The following is a 19,128-nucleotide window of genomic DNA, read 5'->3' on the forward strand; positions in this document are numbered from 1 at the left end:
ACAATCAGTCAGTGACAGGTAACCAGTCTAATTCACAAGTCTTATAGGACTTTTAAGGTCAAAGTGCAAACTTACCACAAATCTTCTTGCATTTTGCCTGGGTGGGTACAGAGGCACCGGGAGTGGGGTGTGTGCTACCATTGGTAGGGGGTCCGGCTGGGGGTCTGGCTGGGGGTCTGGCTGGGGTGTTGGAGTTGGCGACGGAACCACTGACGAAGGCTGAAACGACGGTTCGGGAGTCTTCAGCTCGTGCTCGTAGAATGTTGGCAAGCTTGGCAGAATGTCGAGATCACTGGACGTCGCCAAGGAGTCTGGTTTCTGTTGGTCAAGTTCAGTGTTATCCATTGTTAACCCGGCTGGTGCGCTGACTATAACTTAACATTGCACTTGAGATTCAAGTGTAAGAGGAAATTCGAGCATACAATCGAAACACTTCTTGTTAAATTCGCCTTAAAAAACTTCCGGTAAAAAAAAATCACCGCCAAAGTCAACTTCCCTCAAAGTGAACAACAGGAGTTGACTCCGCACACAAACAGTTGATGTTTCATAACAACTTGGCATAGTTCCACTTGAAGAGAAACACCCCTTGCGCGTACTGGTTCATTCGTTTTTGGCGCGAGGTACGCACGACTAATTTTGTTCTGAGTGCGCACAAATCTGCGGTTTCTTCACGTGAGCGTCAGGCGTTGTCGGCAATGCGTTCAAGTGTCCATCCCAGTTGTCTCCCCCAACTCTCCTGGGAAAGACTTGTTCATCGCTGCGGAAAAGACTTGTTCATCGCTTCAAGATCGTCAATTGTTGATTTCGCTGAACGATGCACCGATTGGTTGAGTTCGATATTGATTTTTTTTTTGTTACTGCCGCAACAAGTTGATCGTGCCAGATCACACATTCACACACTGAGGAGTTTTCGTGAAACTCTACAAATTCACAATTTTTTAAAACTGACTAGTATCGTCCAAATATCGTTCAGTATATTGTGTTGTTGCGAGTCCGCGAAGCCAAATGCGACGTACAAATGATACACGCCTGGTAAAAACACAAACGCTTTGAAAAGAAAATACTACCCAAGATCAATAATGACTGATGACTTGTGCCTGGGCGGCTGCAAATAAGTCGAGGACGTTTTTGTGAAACTTCGTCGAAATTGAAGCAATTCAACCAAGTGTGACAAATTGCGCTATTTTCTTATTGGAAACGGGTGGCGAAATATTGACTTTCTCGTTATGACTGAGACAGACTCGGCTGTTGGCCAAGTCACATAAAGGGAGAAACGATGCTCATTATGCAGTGTGGAAAAAAAGGATTTTTTTCATATTTTGATCTTACTGCTAAGAGCATATTGTTGAAATATGCCCGAAATAAAATATTTCACTCGATTTATTTTATTTCGACAACTTAGCGTTTAAAGTTTACTGACAGAAGTATGGTACTGTATTGCACACACATTTGTGAATTGTTTTGACACGAAATTATAAAATTAAAGATGTACTTTCTGCCCTTTTTTTTTTAAAGTTTCTTCCGGAAAATTAGATTTTCCATTTCACTTGCTTTTCTTTCTAGCGATACAAAAGTTATTCGCTTTTAAATGAGACATCAAATAGACACAAATTGCTCAACGTTTATTTATTGAATAATTACTAAAGTTTAATTCGTATCCGGACAATATTTCAGTTCTTGCAGGGTAGACTGGTCCCCTCCCCCATCAGGATGAATATCTTTGGGTTGGGAACCAGTCTTATTGCAGGGGGAATTTGTTTATGTGCAAAAGCAAACCAAATAAAAGCTTTTATTTTTTCAGAGATGCAGATTCCTAAAACATAAAAAAAAATGAAAAAGATTTTTTTTTTTTAAATTGAAACACTCCAAGGTCAAAATTAATTACAAGAAAAAAAAATCAAACTTGTTGAAGACAACGGATGGTATAGATTTCTTTCAGTAGAACTAAATCATTATTTAAAGGGAATATACAACATTTGCAAACATCAAAAAACAAAACTACCAAACTTTTAGGAAATACCTTACTGGACTGTTAGTGAATGACAGTCTATTTAATCCTGTAAAATCATGGCACCTAGTGTGCTGTCATTTTCAAGAAAAGTGGTATTTTTGTATCAGTTTCCAATGCTGGTCGGCCGACTAGCGTTGGAAAAAAAAACTGGCTTTTTTGAAATACTGCTCCCAATTTGTCATATCACTTGCACACCTATGGACGGGTACAAGCCAGCTAGACTGGTTCCCCGACCCTAATTCCCTAAGGTCTATAAACTGCTCCGTTTCATATTAAGTGGGGTCAGGGAACCAGACTACAGGAACATGATAGTTTTTCTTGGTTTTTCACATGTACGAACACAAAACTTCAAGCAAGTAGTGTAACAATATTTGCTTTAAAATGCTAACCTTCCAAATCCATCCATTTCTGAAAATTACAGCAAAAGCAAATGAAGTATATTCCCTTTAATAAAGATTCATACTTCATGTCGTTCATGAATGATTAATGAATACAACCTTGACAGGACACACCAGCAACACATAACCGATAGTGTTACATTTATCGGTTTAATCTATGATAACTGGTTGCCTAGTAACCCCTTAGTAACAGAATCTCATGATACTGTTTACGACTGTAACTTGGCAACAAGTTATATCAGATGTTCCGTAGTATCTTGGGGAGAAAGGTTACATGTTTCTTATTTTCGTTTGAGGAAAATATTGACAAACTTTGAATTCGCCTAGATACAGATGTTTCTTATCTGTCGAACTGATGTTTCTCCTGTAACTATCTTAGTGATGAAGCGAAACATTTAGGTCAGTTTCACGCTCAAAATATATATGTTGATAGATTATCGGTTGAAAAAATTCCACAGCACACAATTCGGGCGATTCACAATGCAGTGCGCCACCAAGAGTTTGCCATGGAGAGTTAATTTTTCAAGTTTACAGTCGACAAAACATGGCCCATTTGAACGAGTGTTAGTAGACAACTTGAGCTAATTTGTTGTAGATTGGGGCATAGCGTTCTGCCGCCTTACAAAAAAAATCCATATTGATAAAAAGAAAAGAAAAGGGCAAACATAATATTGGAATCATACTTTTACAAACTTTCTGGCCAGAAAAACTAACAATTTCAAATGTCCACCATCTCCCACAATGCACTGGGAAAAATTAACTCTCCGTTCTGTGGCAAACTCTTGATGGCGCACTGTATTGTGAATCGCCCGAATTTAATTGTAAATTATTATTATTTTTTTAAAATTAAAACCCGCCCTCTCTGGCTGGTAAAACCAGCTACTCCATCGCAGCAGTCAAAATCAATCAAGTGACTGTTTTTAACAGTTGATAATGCCCTTGTTAATCTGATATAGGCACGCTTTGACTGGAGGTGATTGATATGCCAGCTGTACCGACCAGTCACCTCTTTTATCTGTTGATGGAATTTGACTAGTCACAGTGTTTACACGAATGTTATCGGACTGGGTTTTTAAAAAAAATAATGGTCTGTATACTTATGCATGGCAGGGGAAGTGGAAGACATTTTTGACTGTCTGTGACTGATCAAACAAAAGGAGGGATTTATTAAAAGAAAAACAAACACAAAACTGGCGTGTGTTTGTTTATTAGGGAAATGCACCTTTAAAGGGAATGTACAACATTTGCTTTTGCTGCAATTTTCAGAAATAAAAGGATTTGGAGGATTAGTATGTTATAGCAAATATTGTTAAACTGACTTGTTTCACGTTTTGGGCTTGTAGATGCTGGAAAAACATAGAAAACCAATCATGGTCTTGTAGTCTGGCTCCCTGACCCCACTTAAGATGAAACAGAGCAATTTGTAGACTTTGGGGAATTGTAAGGTCAAAGAATCAGTCTAGCAGGCTTGTACCCCTTCACAGGTGTGTAATCAATTGCAAAGAAAATGCGGAATAGCTAAATATGAAAAACTAGGAGCAGTTTTTGAAAAAAGCCAGTTTTTTCCAACGCTGGTCGGCCGACCAGCGTTGGAAAAATACAGTCTTTTTGAAAATGTCAGCACATCAGGAGCCACTATTTTACAGGATGCTTTAGACTGTCATTCCCTAACACTTCAGTAAGGTATTTCGTGATAATTTGATCACTTCGTTTTTTGATGTTTGCCAATGTTGTATCTTCCCTTTAAAGTGAGAATGTTATTATTTACATTTTCAACTTACCGTGGAAGCGATGAGTCGTAGTATTACTGATACGTGTGGCGTCTTGTTTTCTCTTGTTTTCAAATCGCTACCCTGATTTGTTAATGATCAAGAAAAGTTTTTGCGTCACGGAGATGTAAATTCAATATTGGGTTTTCCCTAGCTTTAAGCTACGATCAGTTATATTGCTTTTGCTGCAAAACAAGGCACCATGCCGGTTATTTTAATTGAAACAAGATACTTATTGGGGGACCAAAACATGCATGACTTCTGCAAAAATAACCTTTTCTTCATAAAAAAAACCACAAGTTAACAACAACACAGAGGGCAAAAAAGTCAATTTAGGGTTAAAAGATTTAGAACTAAATCAATAAAGTTTGGAAGGGAATTTTAATCAAGAAATTCAACAAAAGTTCAAGTGCAAGATCTAAAAAAAAGGCAAAATAGAAAAACTGACCAAGTATCACTAAAAGGGCCAGACAAAAAACACTATTTTTTAAAAACAATTTCAGAAAAATAAAATCATACACAATCACACGCATGCTTAAAACACACAAAGCAAAGAAAACAGCTCTTGCAAGATCTGTTGTGCAATGTATAACAATTATGCAAATTAAAATATAAACCAAAAATGAAATGATATCTTTTACCATTCCACATCATCCGTAAGCATGAAAATAAAAATGAAACTGATAGAAGCGTGAGGGTTATTTTTTCTAAGGAGCACAACTGTTCTGCATTTATATTTTGCAATAAAAATGGTAAACAAGACGATTGAAATGAACTGCTATACTACAAACAAAAACAAAATGAAAATGGATATGGGTCATTCTTAAATTTGGGTCAATTTTTTTCCTGTCCCTGTTACATTTGTCATCTATGATTTTGATAATTCCGATGCACTCCTTAATGCAGTCGTCCTCCAAGAGTGATTATGAATAGCAAACTTCACTCGACCAAAAAGAAAGTCCCCCCCCCTTTTTGTGTAACTCAAAAACTACTGGGCACGTCTTGCTCAAATTACGACTGATCAGTACAGAAATTACTTAGCAATCCAGCCATACTCTTTCTTTGGCCCAAAACAGTGATAATGTGTACAAAATTATTCAATTTATGACAAATGATACCGGAAAAAAAGTTGCACTTTTGTATACATGCAAGGTGAGTGTGAACCACAACTTGCACGTGTACAAAAGTGCAACTGTTTTCGGTATCGTTTGTCATAAATTGCATAAATTCGTACACATTATCACTGTTTTTGACCAAATAAAGAGTATGGCTGGATTGCTAAGGAATTTCTGTACTGATTAGTCGTTATTTGAGTGAGAGGTGCTCAGTAGTTTTTGAGTTAGACAAAAAAGTATTGGAAGGGGGGACTTTCTTTTTTGGGTTGAGTGTACCTACGCAACAAATAAAGAATCATTTGAAGTCATTCTTAATGATATTTGAATGTCAGATCACAAAGTACCAAGGTAACAGGGACAGGAAAAATGTCACACTTTGGACCCTGAATTTTTCAAAATAACCGTGTATGACAGATAGGTTATGGGAATATATTGGGAATTGGGATAATGAATGAATGGGATGTAATGGGGCAACTGGTTTACATTAGCAAGGTGTGCAAGTTGTTACAATAGCATACCGGTAATTAAAAAAAAAGTGTGAAATGGTTTGCAAGACGCTTCGCAGCTGCGATGAATTCGGGCGATTCACAATGCAGTGCGCCACCTAGAGTATGCCACGGAGGGTTCATTTTTCCCAGTGCATTGTGGGAGATGGTCAAAAAAATTCGCAGCGCGGGACATTTTAAATCATTAGTTTTTTTGGTTAATAGTTTCGTAAGCGTATGATTCGAGGATCTGTTTGCACTTTTCTTTTCTTCTTATCAATATGTCTTTTTTTTTGTAAGGCGGCAGAACGCTCTGATCCAATCCATAACATATTAGCTCAAGTTGTCTACTGACACTCATTCAAATGGGCCATGTTTGTCGACCGTAAACTTGAAAAATTGACTCTCCATGGCAAACTCTTGGTGGCGCACTGCACTGCGAATCGCCCGAATTGCAGGGATAAGACACATTGCACTGCGATGCACCATAAGTTAATGACAATGAGTTTCATGAAATCGGGTGCAGGTTCACTTTGGTAGAGTACTTAAAAACATTGACTTTTTTGTGGTTGGACGTCTCATTCAAAAGTGAATAACTTTTATTTTCGCTAGAAAAATAGCAATTGCATAAAATAATCTTGAGGAAAATAGCACCGACATTCATCTTAAAGGGAATGTACATCATTGGCTTTTGCTGTACTTTTCAGAAATGAACTATTTGAGGGGTTAGTATAATAGATCAAATATTGTTACACTGACATGTTTGAAGTTTTGTGTTCGAAAATGCTGGAAAAACCAAGAAAAACAAAAATGTTCAAGTAGTCTGGTTCCCTGACTCCACTAAAGATGAAATAGACCAAAAATGCCGGAAAATTGTAAGGTAAGGGAACCAGTCTAGCTGGCCTGCACCCGTTCATGAACATGGAACCAATAGCAAACAAAATTTGGACTGAAAAAAAACCCCAGTAAATTTGGATCAGTAGTTGAAAAACAGTTAGGTTTTTCCAACGGTGGTCAGCCGACCGTCTTTGGAAATGTATACAAAAGTACCATTTTTTTGAAAATGACTTCACATCAGGTGCCATAATTTTACAGGATGCTTTAGACTGTCATTTACCAACATCCTAGTAAGGTATTTTCGTAAAAACAACGGTAGTTTTATTTTTCGATGTTTGCAAATGTTGTATATTCCCTTTCAGATAAAAGCAGCCACTTGTGATTCTCCCAGTTGCCAAGAATTGTCAGTTTTATAACTCAACTGGTTGACTGTTTGCGACTTACCTGAAGGGGCAACTTGACTCGTATCCCGAGCCTACCTCGACTGCTCCTCAACGCACGGTAGACGTTAGTGTCTAAGAGCTGGGCACAATACCCTGATGGAGAATGCAACGACCATCCATCACCGCTGAAAGCTGTCCAAAATACAGAAACATTACAAGGCTGAACAAAGAAATTGACTGGAGCGGGTTTGAACCTGCGACCTCCGGATTGCCGTTCCGGTGCTCTACCAACTGAGCTAGCCAGCCCTATGTTGGCGGTTGCCCACTTTGTCCATATTTTTGTTCAAGAGTGTTAGACGTCTTGCTCAAAGTGAAGATAGGACTGGTATCAAATACCCTGTGAAATTATTCCGCCTGAAATGGTATCGTTTGGAAGAAAATTAACATCGAATGTTGTTTCAATTAGGATGCTTTAGCAATGGAATTCACTTACGCGCCCCAAACAATTTTGCAAATGTTTTTTTTCCCGTTTTCTCAAAATGTATAGTATCCACTGAGCTGAAACTTCAACAGGTTAGTTGTTCTGCACCTAGCTACTTAAGATTTTCAACAATGACGTTACTGCAAACGAAAAAAAAAAAAAATTGACAAAAACCAAACGATCCTACGTAACTTTAATTCAGTTTCAGATTGGTTACATGTGTACATGGGCCATTCTATAAACTTAGGGTCCCAAAGTGTGACATTTTTCCTGTCCCTGTTACCTTGGTACTTTGTCATTTGCCATTCAAGTATCATTAAGAATGACTTCAAAGGATTTCTTATTTGTTGGGTAGGTAGTTTGCTATTCATAATCACTCTTGGAGGACGACTGCATTAAGGAGTGCATCAGAATTATCAAATCATAGATGTCAAATGTAACAGGGACAGGGAAAAGTGGACCCCAAATTTATAGAATGACCACATACCGGCAGTTGCTGGATAGAACTGGAGAGCCAATGCAGCAATGTCGGTGAAGAGAGAGGCTAATTCCCTGGGTTGGGTGAAGAGGAAGGCGTGGTGCCATTCAGGCTGGTCCTCAGGCTGACCCACTAGACTCACCTATATGACACAGGGGACAAGACCCTTATGACATCAATCACAAGTCAATCACAAGCCATCGGAAGATATCATATGACAATCACAAGTAAATCTGAAGCCAATCAGCAATTAATTGCAAGCCAACAGTAAGTTAATCATACGTCAATCACAAGTCAATTACAACTCAATCGCAAAATCAAACACCAACCAATCACAAGTCAATCGCAAGTCAAATCACAAGTCAAATCACAAGTCAATCACAAGTTAATCACAAGTTGATCATAAGTCAATCACAAGCAATCACAAATGAACCACAACCCATCAGAAGTCAATCCCAAGTCAATCACAAGCAATCACAAGTTAATCACAAGTCAAATCACAAGCCAATCACAAGTCAATCACAAGTTAATCTTAAGTCAATCACAAGCAATCACAAGTTAATCACAAGCCATCAGAAGTCATCATAAGTCAATTACAAGTCAAGCACAAGCCATCAGAAAGTCATCACAAGTCAATCACGTGCCAGTCACAAGTCATCACAAGCCCATAACAAGTCAATCACAAAACCGATCCACCCTGCAAGTAGACTTGGTTCCGGTGCCTACATTTTCAATTCTGACAGGGGGTCGGGAACCAGTCTATCCTGCAAGAACTGAATTATTGTCAGTCCACAAAAAATGTGAAATCTGTTCAGTAATTATTCCATAACTCATCATTTGGGATTTTTTGGTCAATGTCTCATTTAAAACGGAATAATTTTTGTATTGCTAGAAAAATTGCCAATCGGAAAAAAACAAGTTTTTCGGGAAGAAACTGGAAAATAGCATCTTAAAGCTATAGTCCATCATTTGCAGCCATCCGAAAAGTAACTGGCGTAATTACTGTTGAAAAACAAACTTGGTTGAAAGATAGTAAGGGAACTAAACTCCCTGTGAAATTATTCTTTCTGGGAAGCTGTCATTTTGAAGTAATCAACGCAAGAAGGCATTTCCAACGGTGATTCTTAAATTAGTAGTTCGTTTTGTTATTCAGCGCAGCGCGCACAAGTATTGGAACGACGCACACGCGCGCGCGGTTGTTATAATTCGTCGGATCAGTGCGCGACGCCGCGTATAGCTGCAATTCAAAACATGATTCAGTAACTTTTGATTTGAAATTGAGATCTTAGAATGCTGTTTTTCTCGGAATGTACAGCTGAAGCTTAGCTGAAACTTCATCAGGTTAGTTGCTCAGTATCCTTCATTAGATTTTGAACTCTTTTGTTGCTTCAAACGAACAAAATGCACAAATTACAAATGATGGACTATAGCTTTAAACTCACCTGCGGATGCCCCTCCTTTATTCCACCCTGGGGAATTAGAAATGACGAGGGGTGTGGGTCGGGGTACGCGACGGTTAGCGGCACCACGCTCAATGCTTGGAGATTGCGCTCTGCTGTCTGCTGCCTGAAAATGACATCGGAGAAAAATTATATACCGTGTGAAAAAAAACTGAGAGAAAAACTCGGAGCCAACACCCAGTGCTGGTGGGCATGATTTGACAACCGTACACGGCACAGGTAGTGACCATTATGCCATTTGATAAAGAATTTGTGTTTTTTTTTAAAGGGAATATACATCATTTGCTTTTGCTGTAATTTTCAGAAATGGATGGAATTGGGGGGTTGGAAATATATAGCAAATATAGTTACACTGACTTTTTTGAGGTTTTGGGTTCGAAAATGCTATAAAAACCAAGAAAATCAATCATTTTTCTGTAGTCTGGTTCCCTGACTCCATTTAAGAAGAAACAGAGCAGTTTACATATATTGGGGAATTGTAAGGTCAGGGAACCAGTCCAGCTGGCTTGTACCCGTTCATAGGTGTGCAATCGATTGCAAACAAGTGCGATGGTCAATTGGGGCCAGTATTTGAAAAAAAGCCAGTTTTTTCCAACGCTGATCGGCCGATCAGCGTTGGAAATTGATACAAAAATACCACTTTTCTTGAAAATGACAGTATACCAGGTGCCATGATTTTACAGGATGCTTTACACTGTCATTCACTAACAGTCCAGCAAGGTATTTCAAAATGATTTGGTAGTTTTATTTTTTGATGTTTGCAAATGTTGTATTTTCCCTTTAAGCCATGCTGTATAGTTTACAACGCACGACGTGGTTGCTGACCAAACGCTTGTCTCCTGCGATTACAGAGAAACAGGATGGTCACGTGGTACTTTGACGTCATGCGATCAGAATCTAAAAACACTGCACAAAAAAAAAAAAAGTCCACACTCATTGGAGGGGTCATAATTTTTTATCTGATCGTTTTACGATGACGTCATTTATACAGATCTTTGGGGAATGTTGTTAGCTACATTTTGATACCCCGTTTGCTACCAAAGACTGTAAATCATCCAACATTTAAAACGGTTTATGAAAAATTATGCAGTTTGAAAAGTTGCAGATTTAAAAAATACACGAGTGGAAATTGCAGCGTGACAATGTTACACTGCCCGAGACGAACGGCAGGGAATATTCGATTCAGTGCTTGCATGCATGGGATCATGCGAAATTAAATGACCCGCACTTTGTTCGGGCACTGTGCAGGCGATAGGGGGCAATTACGGGCGGGTGTGTTTGCGTCTAGCAATTTCTCTTCGTGTAATCTTTAAATTTGAAACTTTTCAAACTGCATCCTTTTTCAAAAACCGTTGTCAATCTTGGACGATTTACAGTCTTTGGTAGCAAGCGGGGTATCAAAATGTAGCTAACAACATTCCCCAAAGGTCTGCATAAATGACGTCATCATAAGACGATTAGATTCAAAATTATGACCCCTCCAATGAGTGTGGACTTTCTGTTTTTGCGATGTTTATTAACAAACTACTTCTTTTCAATGCTTTTAAGAAGGCATTTTAAACGAACCTATAGGTGAACAGATCAGGAATGAGTCTGGCAGCCGCTATGAGAGGCCCCACGGGATTGGCCAATTTTTCCTCCGCGCCTAGCAACAAGACCTCTAAACCATGGAAACCAAGTGCATCTTGGGATTGGAGCAAATTGTCGTCCAATCTCGTCAGGAGGGGCAGTCTTCGTAGAACCGAGATAAAAAGATGGCTTTCATCCTGAAAAAAATATAATTATTTTAAGGATTTGAAAATTAAAAATTATTGATGATATTTGGGTCATTGTATAAATTTAGGGTGCCGGAAAGTGTGACATTTTGCCTGTCCCTGTTACCTTGGTACTTTGTAATTTGCCATTCAAGTATCATTAAGAACGACTTAATAGATGTTTTATTTGTTGGGTAAGTAGTTTGCTATTCATAATCACTCTTGGAGGATGACTGCATTAAGGAGTGCATCAAAATTATCAAATCATAGATGTCAGATGTAACAGGGACAGGAAAAAAAGTGGACCCCAAATGTATAGAATGGCCCATGAAATTTACATAGTGATGTCTTTTTAATCAACCAACTTAATTCATCCAACTGAACTTCGGAATTTGGAGACCAAATTTAAGTTTTTAATCAAACTCAAGAAGTAATGATAAAAGTTGAACACGGAAATTGACTGGAGCGGGGTTTGAACCTGCGACCTCCGGATTGCCGCTCCGGTGCTCTACTTCCGACTAAATGGGGAACCGCCAACATAGGGCTGGATAGCTCAGTTGGTAGAGCACACGAACAGTTATTCGGAGGTCGAGAGGTTCAAACCCTACTCCAGGCAATTTCTTTGTTCAACTTTAAAAGAATTAATCTTGTCTTCAGTCAAACTAGATCGTCTCCCTCGATAAATCTTACCTGGACGAGGTCCAAATGATAGTGATGAAACGGTCGAAACTGATACAGGGCAAGTTTGTACTCTAGTATCGTAGCTCGGGAAGTCTCGTGGATTACTTGCAACATAACATCTGTGTAAAAAAAAAAATTCCTTTATTTTCCAATTTTATTCCTATTTTGAAGAACCTCGTCAAATTTATCACTAGACAACAGGCCACTATGGGTGCAACCTCGTCCCCAGTGCTTACTTTATTTCCAACCTCGTATCGAATAGTAAGCCCTGGATAGGAAACTTTCTTCCTGTGTACTGATTCGATACCGCAATTGGCTAGAAATGGTTATATATAGTGTACTTGGTGTTGTTATTCACAACGTGCAGTACGTGTTTTTGTGATCATTCATCCATGCCTTCTCAAAAATATTCATTTCTTTCCAATTTGTTCATATAATATGAAATGTGATACTGCATGTTGTCTCGTTAAGATCGTTACAGTTGAATTGAAATAAAATTGTGTTTTTTTTGTAACTCACGCCATGCTCGCTCTGCGACGAATTGATTCTGTTTTCACCCCAGACACCGCAAACAAAAACAAACGCAAACGTAATGCGCTGGCAGGCACCAGACTACTTCTCATTTGCATACCTGTTCAAAAATCTTGCACATGCAAATGATCCAATACCACTGTGAGAGAGCAGGTAGTGGTGGGCGCGTACTGCTCGACACCCTGGGGACGAGGTTGCTATGGGTGTTGTTTTCATGATTATTGCTCACTAATGGTGATTTTGCCCTTTGTTTACATTTATACCGAGATTAGCATGTGATTTGCTAATTTGAATGCAACCTTTGACCTTAAGCTCTTCAATTTGCATATTATGAAGAATACACATGCAAAGGATCATGGGGGATTTGGCCATAAGCCCCGCCCACCTTTGGTCTGGTTCCCTGACTTTTCCTCTACTCCCTTCATAGGTACAGTGATTTGGACAGCTTCCTCCCAGGTTGGGTTGGTGCTAGCAGACTGAGCACAGTGCGTAGCGCTGACTCCTTGCGTGGGCTCTTTGATTGACGAATCACAGATCCTATAATAGAACAAATACGTAATAAATATATTATTATATGAAAAAAACATATTTTAGAAAACCTACCAGAATTCGCGTATCTGATTCTTGTAATTAAGCAAAAATCTTTGTTATTGACTTGTGATTGAGTTGTGATTGAGTTGTGATTGAGTTGTGATTGAGTTGTGATTGAGTTGTGATTGAGTTGTAATTGACTTGTGATTGACTTGTGATTGACTTGGGATTGACTTGGGATGAACTCGTGATTGACTTGTGATTGACTTGTGATTAACTTGTGATGGACTTGTGATGGACTTGTGATTGACTTGTGATGGACTTGTGATGGACTTGTGATTGACTTGCGATTGACTTGCGATTGACTTGCGATTGACTTGCGATTGACTTGCGATTGACTTGCGATTGACTTGCGATTGACTTGTGATTGAATTGTGATGACTTGTGACTGACTTATGATAGATTTGAGATGACTTGTGACTGACTTGTGATTGACTAGTGATTGACTTGTGTTTGACTAATGACTGACTTGTGATGACTTATGATTGGCTTGTGAATAGTTTGTGATTGAAATTACCCTGCAACATAAGCTCTAGGCGCAGACCCATCCGGCAACCTGGGAAGATTGGCAGCAGCATGGACAATCACAAGCAACTCCTCCTGGTCTGGTCTGGAGATGTGATTCCGTCTCAGAAGATCCGAACCCCTCCTCGGATTGGTCTCTTTCCTAGGATGCTTACCCTAGGAAGATAAAAATTGAAAAGTGGAGAGATAAAAAGATTGAGAAATGGGTCATTCTATAAATTTAAGGTCCCCTTTTTTTTTCCTGTCCCTGTTTCATCTGACATCTATGACTTGATAATTCTGATGCACTCCTTAATGCAGTCGTCCTCCAAGAGTGATTATGAATAGCAAACTACCTACCCAACAAATAAACAATCTATTTGAAGTCATTCTTAATGATGCTTGACTGGCAAATTGCCAAGTACTAAGGTAACAGGGACAGGAAAAATGTCACACTTTGGACCCTAAATTTATAGAATGACCGCGGTTCAAGCATGGAAATTACTTTCCGTTACTGTCTACTAAAGTAACCTTTGCTCTATCAACTTGAACGAACAAGTTAACTCCTTGCATTCGTTGAGCCGTTAATCAGTTCAAAGTGGCGCCCTCTAGAGTAAGCGAGCCAATATAACGACTAAAACAATGAGCGTGCATTGTTTTCATTCCGTATAATAAACAGGCATGCAACGGGGAATTGAGAAAAAACAAGGACATTTCTGACCACACAAGACTTTGTACAGTGTTTTTCAATTTGTAATGGCTTTCATGAGAAGTAAAAAACGAGGAAATCAGCAGATCCGAGAAAAAGTTGCATGCTCGAATGAAGGATTTTGATTCTGTAACGGGCCAGTGCGTAAACAACAGAGGGCGCTTTTTTTACCACGTTCAAGAGCCCAGTGAACGGAACACACCGCGTGCGCGTACTGGTACGCACAATTCTGAATGTGCACAATGCCATATCGTCTTCGCGTGAGCGTCAGGCGTCGTCGGTTATGCATTCAAATGTCTCTGCCAGTGGTCTCCCCCAACTCTCCCTTTCTTACCGTTGAGGGGGTAATCACGAACGGGGGATTCAAGAAAATTTCCTCACAAAATTTTCAAGAGAGTTCTGTATTTTTACTTCTTCGGGGTCCTACGTGAAGGCATTCAGACAAAAAAAAGTTTGAGAATTGACAAAAGTCGGATATCCAAAATATATTATGCAAGACTCACCTCGTCAATCACAGGTCTCTGGGTAGGGAGGGATGTTGTCCTGGGTCTTGTCTCCGTCTCTGTCACCGGTTCCGGTGAGAGTTCTGGCACTGGTGGTGGTTCCTCAACAGGAGTTGGTTCTGGTGGAACCTAGAATCAAATATTTTTCAGGATGCAACAGAAAAAAGAATCAGAGAATGTGTTATCAAATCTTTGCCAAATGCTGATTTAAAAAAAGTATTATTTTAATTTTTATATAAGTCTGACAGCATAAACAATTCAGCAGGATTTGAATTTTTTTTTCATTTTTGTTCATGATTTAAAGTTGTTCTTTCTTTGCCGTTTTCAAATTTCTCTCCAAACTCGAGTAGACTAGGTACTTTTAAAAATACTTTGAACTTGTACAAAGAAATTGACTGGAGCAGGGTTTGAACCTGCGACCTCCGGATTGCTGTTCCGGTGCTCTACCCACTGAGCTATCCAGCCCTATGTTGACGGTTCCCCATTTTGTCAGTGTCTTTGTTCAAGGGGTGCTAGTCAGAAGCCATAAACCTGTATATGCCATGTAGCCAGGGATCACGTCCTAAACCATGACGCTAGAAACATTAACAATGCTGCAAACCGGGGAAATAGCAAACGGGGATCACTCAGAGAGATGGATTTTCGTAAAAAACTTTCAAGTGAACCACAAAGGGAAACTGACTGAGGTGGCAGGTTCGAACCCCGCTTCAGTCAATATTAAAAAAGAATTTAAGGCCAACCTCTGGTTCTGGTTCTATTTCTGGTTTTATCCTCAAACTCAGTTGGTAGTTCAGCCTTCCGCCAAGGACAGCCAAACCATCTTCGCTCAGCGATCTCCTCAGGTTCAGCGTTCCGCTGTGCTGGTACAAATCTCCCCCCTGGTTCGCTTTGAGAAGACTGATGAGTGGGGTGCTGGTGCGCGGATAGATGGTAAAAGTGGCCTGGCCGAGGTTGGAGATGGTGCTTTCTGCAAGGTCGTCTTCGGTATACGGAAAGATTTGCACTTGGAGTGTGATTTCGTGAGCGGCAGCGGGCGAGCAGAGACCTGAAAGTTAACAAATGTCGGTTTTAGTGATTTTTTTAGAAGTAAAGTCTGTCACAAGCCAATATGTCCCATCAGGCCGGCATTTATCTCCGGTTTCCTTGGCATGAAACAACTGAGAATATTTCTTTTCCCCCTGGATGGGATGCTAGTCCATCGCAGGCTACTCCCCAGCTAATGCCGGTACCTTTTTATACTCCTGGGTGGAGAGAGGCAAGTGGGGGGTGAAGTGGCTTGCCCAAGGACACAACATATGACCAGCAGCTGGATTCGAACCCCTGACCCTCCGATCACGAGTCATGAACCCTAACCACTAGGCCACACTCCCCCCCCCATATTTTGTTTAAAAGGTGATGAGAAAGAAACAAACGAAAAGTGGAATAATCTACATTAATTGCTTGCCTTTAGGAAGACTAAAAGTGAACTTGTTGTCCGTGAATGTTTGTGGCTCATTTTTGTTGGTCTCTGTTACGTCTACAGTGCTGGTTACCATAGAAACATCCTCAACTGACAGATCTTCGTCTTCACCAGGCCAAACCTTGACCTTGTATAAACAAATAATTTAAAAAGGTTGAAAACAACTAAACTACCATCAGTTGAAAGTTGAAAATAGGCACATTTGCTAATTTAATTTTAAAAAGACAGAAGACAGAAGTGACATTTTAATATTGCTATCCCAATGCAATTTTCAAGTTTTACCCCCCCCCCCCCCAAAAAAAGATTTTATTTTCAAATTGGAACTTTTCTAGCAATATAAGCGTGATTCATTTTTGAATGAGACATCCAAGGAAAATATCTACCCATGTTTATTTATGGAATAATTACTTCATAAATTTGAATTTTTTTTCCAGCCCAAAATTCCATGAGAAATATTTTTCACTTTTGATAACGAGGTCGCTGGGAAGTCAAGAGGCGGTGTAGCACAGCCAGTTGTTATTGTCTGGAGAGGTGTGTAATATTCACACTGCATAAACACTAAAAAGCCACCACAGCCAGTCAGTCAATGGACGCAACGTGGACACATGGCACAAGACGCACATACGCCAAACTGTAGTCCGAAAATTTGGGACTCTCAATACTTTGTACGAGAGTCCCAAAACTTAAGGTATTGAAAACATGCAAAACAAGAAAATAGACTGGCACCTGAAACAACCAGTCCAACACAGCTTCAGTATTGCATCAATCAACCATGCCAACAGAATTTAAGAAACATGTGGCATGAACCAGGAACAAGTCTCAATTTACTACACATTTCTCCATAGTCAAGCCACCAGACTATTGACACTGAATGAAGAGGTCAGTCTTTTCAAATAGTTGGACCATGGTTGGACATGTACCAGTCTAGTATTTAGCCCCATTTTGAAATCACTTGACTTCCCTCTCATGTGCAAAACATTGAAGAAAAGTCTCCTTTAAAAAGTGAATTGAGTCTGCAAACTTGCTTGATGCAATACTGATGACCTTTTCTTTGCCCCAGTGGAATTTTTGGAGAAATTTGCTGGCTAAAGTGTGAGTAAAGTGGGCCTGATTTAGTTTTGCATGTTTCAGAGCACTCCAGAGCCCTGTTTGGCCAAACTGGCGAAAACCTTTTTCTTCTGGGTCACTGTCAAATTCCCTGAGTTTTCCCCGATTTTTGGTGTTTTTCCCAAATTCTCTGAGTTTTCCCCAACTGGAAAAATGGAAACCCATTTTCAAGAGTTTCCCTGATTTCCAACCCCGTTTCAAGATTGCCACTTTAATATCTGACCTGCTTGAGTAACTCCTGCGCCTCATCTGCTGGACACTGAATAGACAGTTTAATGTAATAACTGCCGGGCGTATTAAAGGAGCAGTCCTTCACTTCGAAACTGAAGAGTAAATCCTTTTCCTCTATCCGTACGACATCCATTGTAAGGCATTGATCATTGTTGGTCTAACCTTTAACCCTCGAGGAAGCTACTGATGTTGAAAAATACGAGAAAAGAGTTCTGAAAAATTAAGCAAAAGAGTGGTGCCCTAAACTACACCATTACCCTATCATGACATCAGTATCAACCAAAAAATGGAAAGAAAATGTACATTTAAAAGACAAACATAACAAATTACAGAGATTTTTTTAAGCCTTCTTAAATTGCAAGTTACAAAATTAGGCCTATAAACGACAACGTCATGTTAGTGCCAGAAATCCACTGCAATACAAACTCTAGCTCTATCTTATTTATTCAAAAGGGAAAGAATGTAGTATCCAGACGCCACTTCTTTGGTTGTGTATAGGCCTATTTTCTATTCTAACAAAATTGGAAATGTTTCTCAGTCATGTCCCATTTTCATGTCTTTTCAACATTTTTGAAATGACTGGCCTTCATTGAGAATGAGATAATATATGATGGGCGTCAGGATGCAACATTCTTTCAACCAAATAAACAAATAAATAATACTGGATAATGTGATTGTTACAGCCAGAATGGCGCAAAAAATAATAAATAATATGGCACGTTCGCTTTGCGTTGTTTAGCAACGAATATGGATGAACATGATGAACAGAAAAAAATTCACAATCAATCATGTCCACAAATAAATCACAGCGATCCAATTGTGAACAAAATTAAAGGCAAATTTACCTGCTTTCACGACATCTATTATGACTCCAACTTATGGAGACGACAACATGGAAGGCTGCTCACCATGCCGTGGATGGAAAATACTGGCAAAAATGGAGTTTTGGACGGATTTGTTTGCACTGACTGAACGGACCAAATCGAAAAACAAACACTATTAACTTATAATACCACTTGAGGGCGCTCTTCAAGAAGATTGTCCGTCATGTGTGTTGTCTGTGTCGTCTGCAAATTAAATACTGAATGTGTAGGCCTACTGAAAACAACGATGGTGGAGTCGGGGTGGTGGTGGTGATGTTGGGGGGGGGGGTAACACCCCCACCCCCTCCTCCTCTGGACGAAAAGAACAAAGCAAAATTATGCAGGAAAAAAACTAGCACATGCTTGCTAACCCAGCTAGGAAGCTACCCCTCCCCCCTCTTTGAGCCAACCTGTATCCGCCCCTAGGACTAGGCCTAGTTGTTGAAATTATATGAAAAAGCTTTTATATTTCGCCTAAATTATAGAATTTGAAATTTCATGTGTTCACAGTGCAGTGTTTTTTAAGTAAAAAATGCGGGTTTGTCGTTCGCGAGAAAGGACTAGCGAATTTCTGGCGGGGGGGGGACAATTTTTTCACGGGGGGCTTGATGTTTCATTTAAAGTGAATAACTTTTGTATTGGCAGAAAAATATAGCTATTAAAAAAGCAAAAATATTTTTAATAGTCAAGGTACCACGTTACCATATAATGGTGACACTGACCGTGCCTGAATTTTGGCCCGGGTCACGTGGGTTAGTTCGTAAGTATGACGTCACTT

At 39.6% G+C, this 19,128-nt stretch overlaps 1 protein-coding gene and 1 non-coding gene across 2 annotated transcripts in view; both read right to left on the bottom strand.

The window, feature by feature from the left end:
* Positions 1-18,483, bottom strand: part of LOC119731230 (coiled-coil domain-containing protein 33-like) — a 33,930-nt gene extending 15,447 nt beyond the window's left edge. Inside the window, exons 1-14 of the mRNA XM_038204318.1 lie at positions 18,333-18,483; positions 17,480-17,670; positions 16,135-16,276; positions 15,431-15,735; positions 14,691-14,819; positions 13,492-13,655; positions 12,769-12,920; positions 11,862-11,971; positions 10,984-11,183; positions 9,400-9,523; positions 7,967-8,099; positions 7,060-7,190; positions 4,191-4,262; positions 76-318 (exon numbers count right to left, since the gene is read on the bottom strand). Of these exons, the coding sequence (XP_038060246.1) occupies positions 76-318; positions 4,191-4,262; positions 7,060-7,190; positions 7,967-8,099; positions 9,400-9,523; positions 10,984-11,183; positions 11,862-11,971; positions 12,769-12,920; positions 13,492-13,655; positions 14,691-14,819; positions 15,431-15,735; positions 16,135-16,276; positions 17,480-17,620 (2,046 nt within the window). The 5' untranslated portion in view covers positions 17,621-17,670; positions 18,333-18,483. The remainder of the gene's footprint in view (positions 1-75; positions 319-4,190; positions 4,263-7,059; positions 7,191-7,966; positions 8,100-9,399; positions 9,524-10,983; positions 11,184-11,861; positions 11,972-12,768; positions 12,921-13,491; positions 13,656-14,690; positions 14,820-15,430; positions 15,736-16,134; positions 16,277-17,479; positions 17,671-18,332) is intronic.
* Positions 15,083-15,155, bottom strand: Trnaa-agc. The gene has a single exon. It is a non-coding gene; the product is annotated as a tRNA-Ala (tRNA).
* Positions 18,484-19,128: the final 645 nt, after the last annotated feature.

The sequence above is a fragment of the Patiria miniata genome, unplaced genomic scaffold (genome assembly GCF_015706575.1).
Source record: "Patiria miniata isolate m_02_andy unplaced genomic scaffold, ASM1570657v1 HiC_scaffold_23, whole genome shotgun sequence".
Taxonomy (NCBI): Eukaryota; Metazoa; Echinodermata; class Asteroidea; order Valvatida; family Asterinidae; genus Patiria; species Patiria miniata.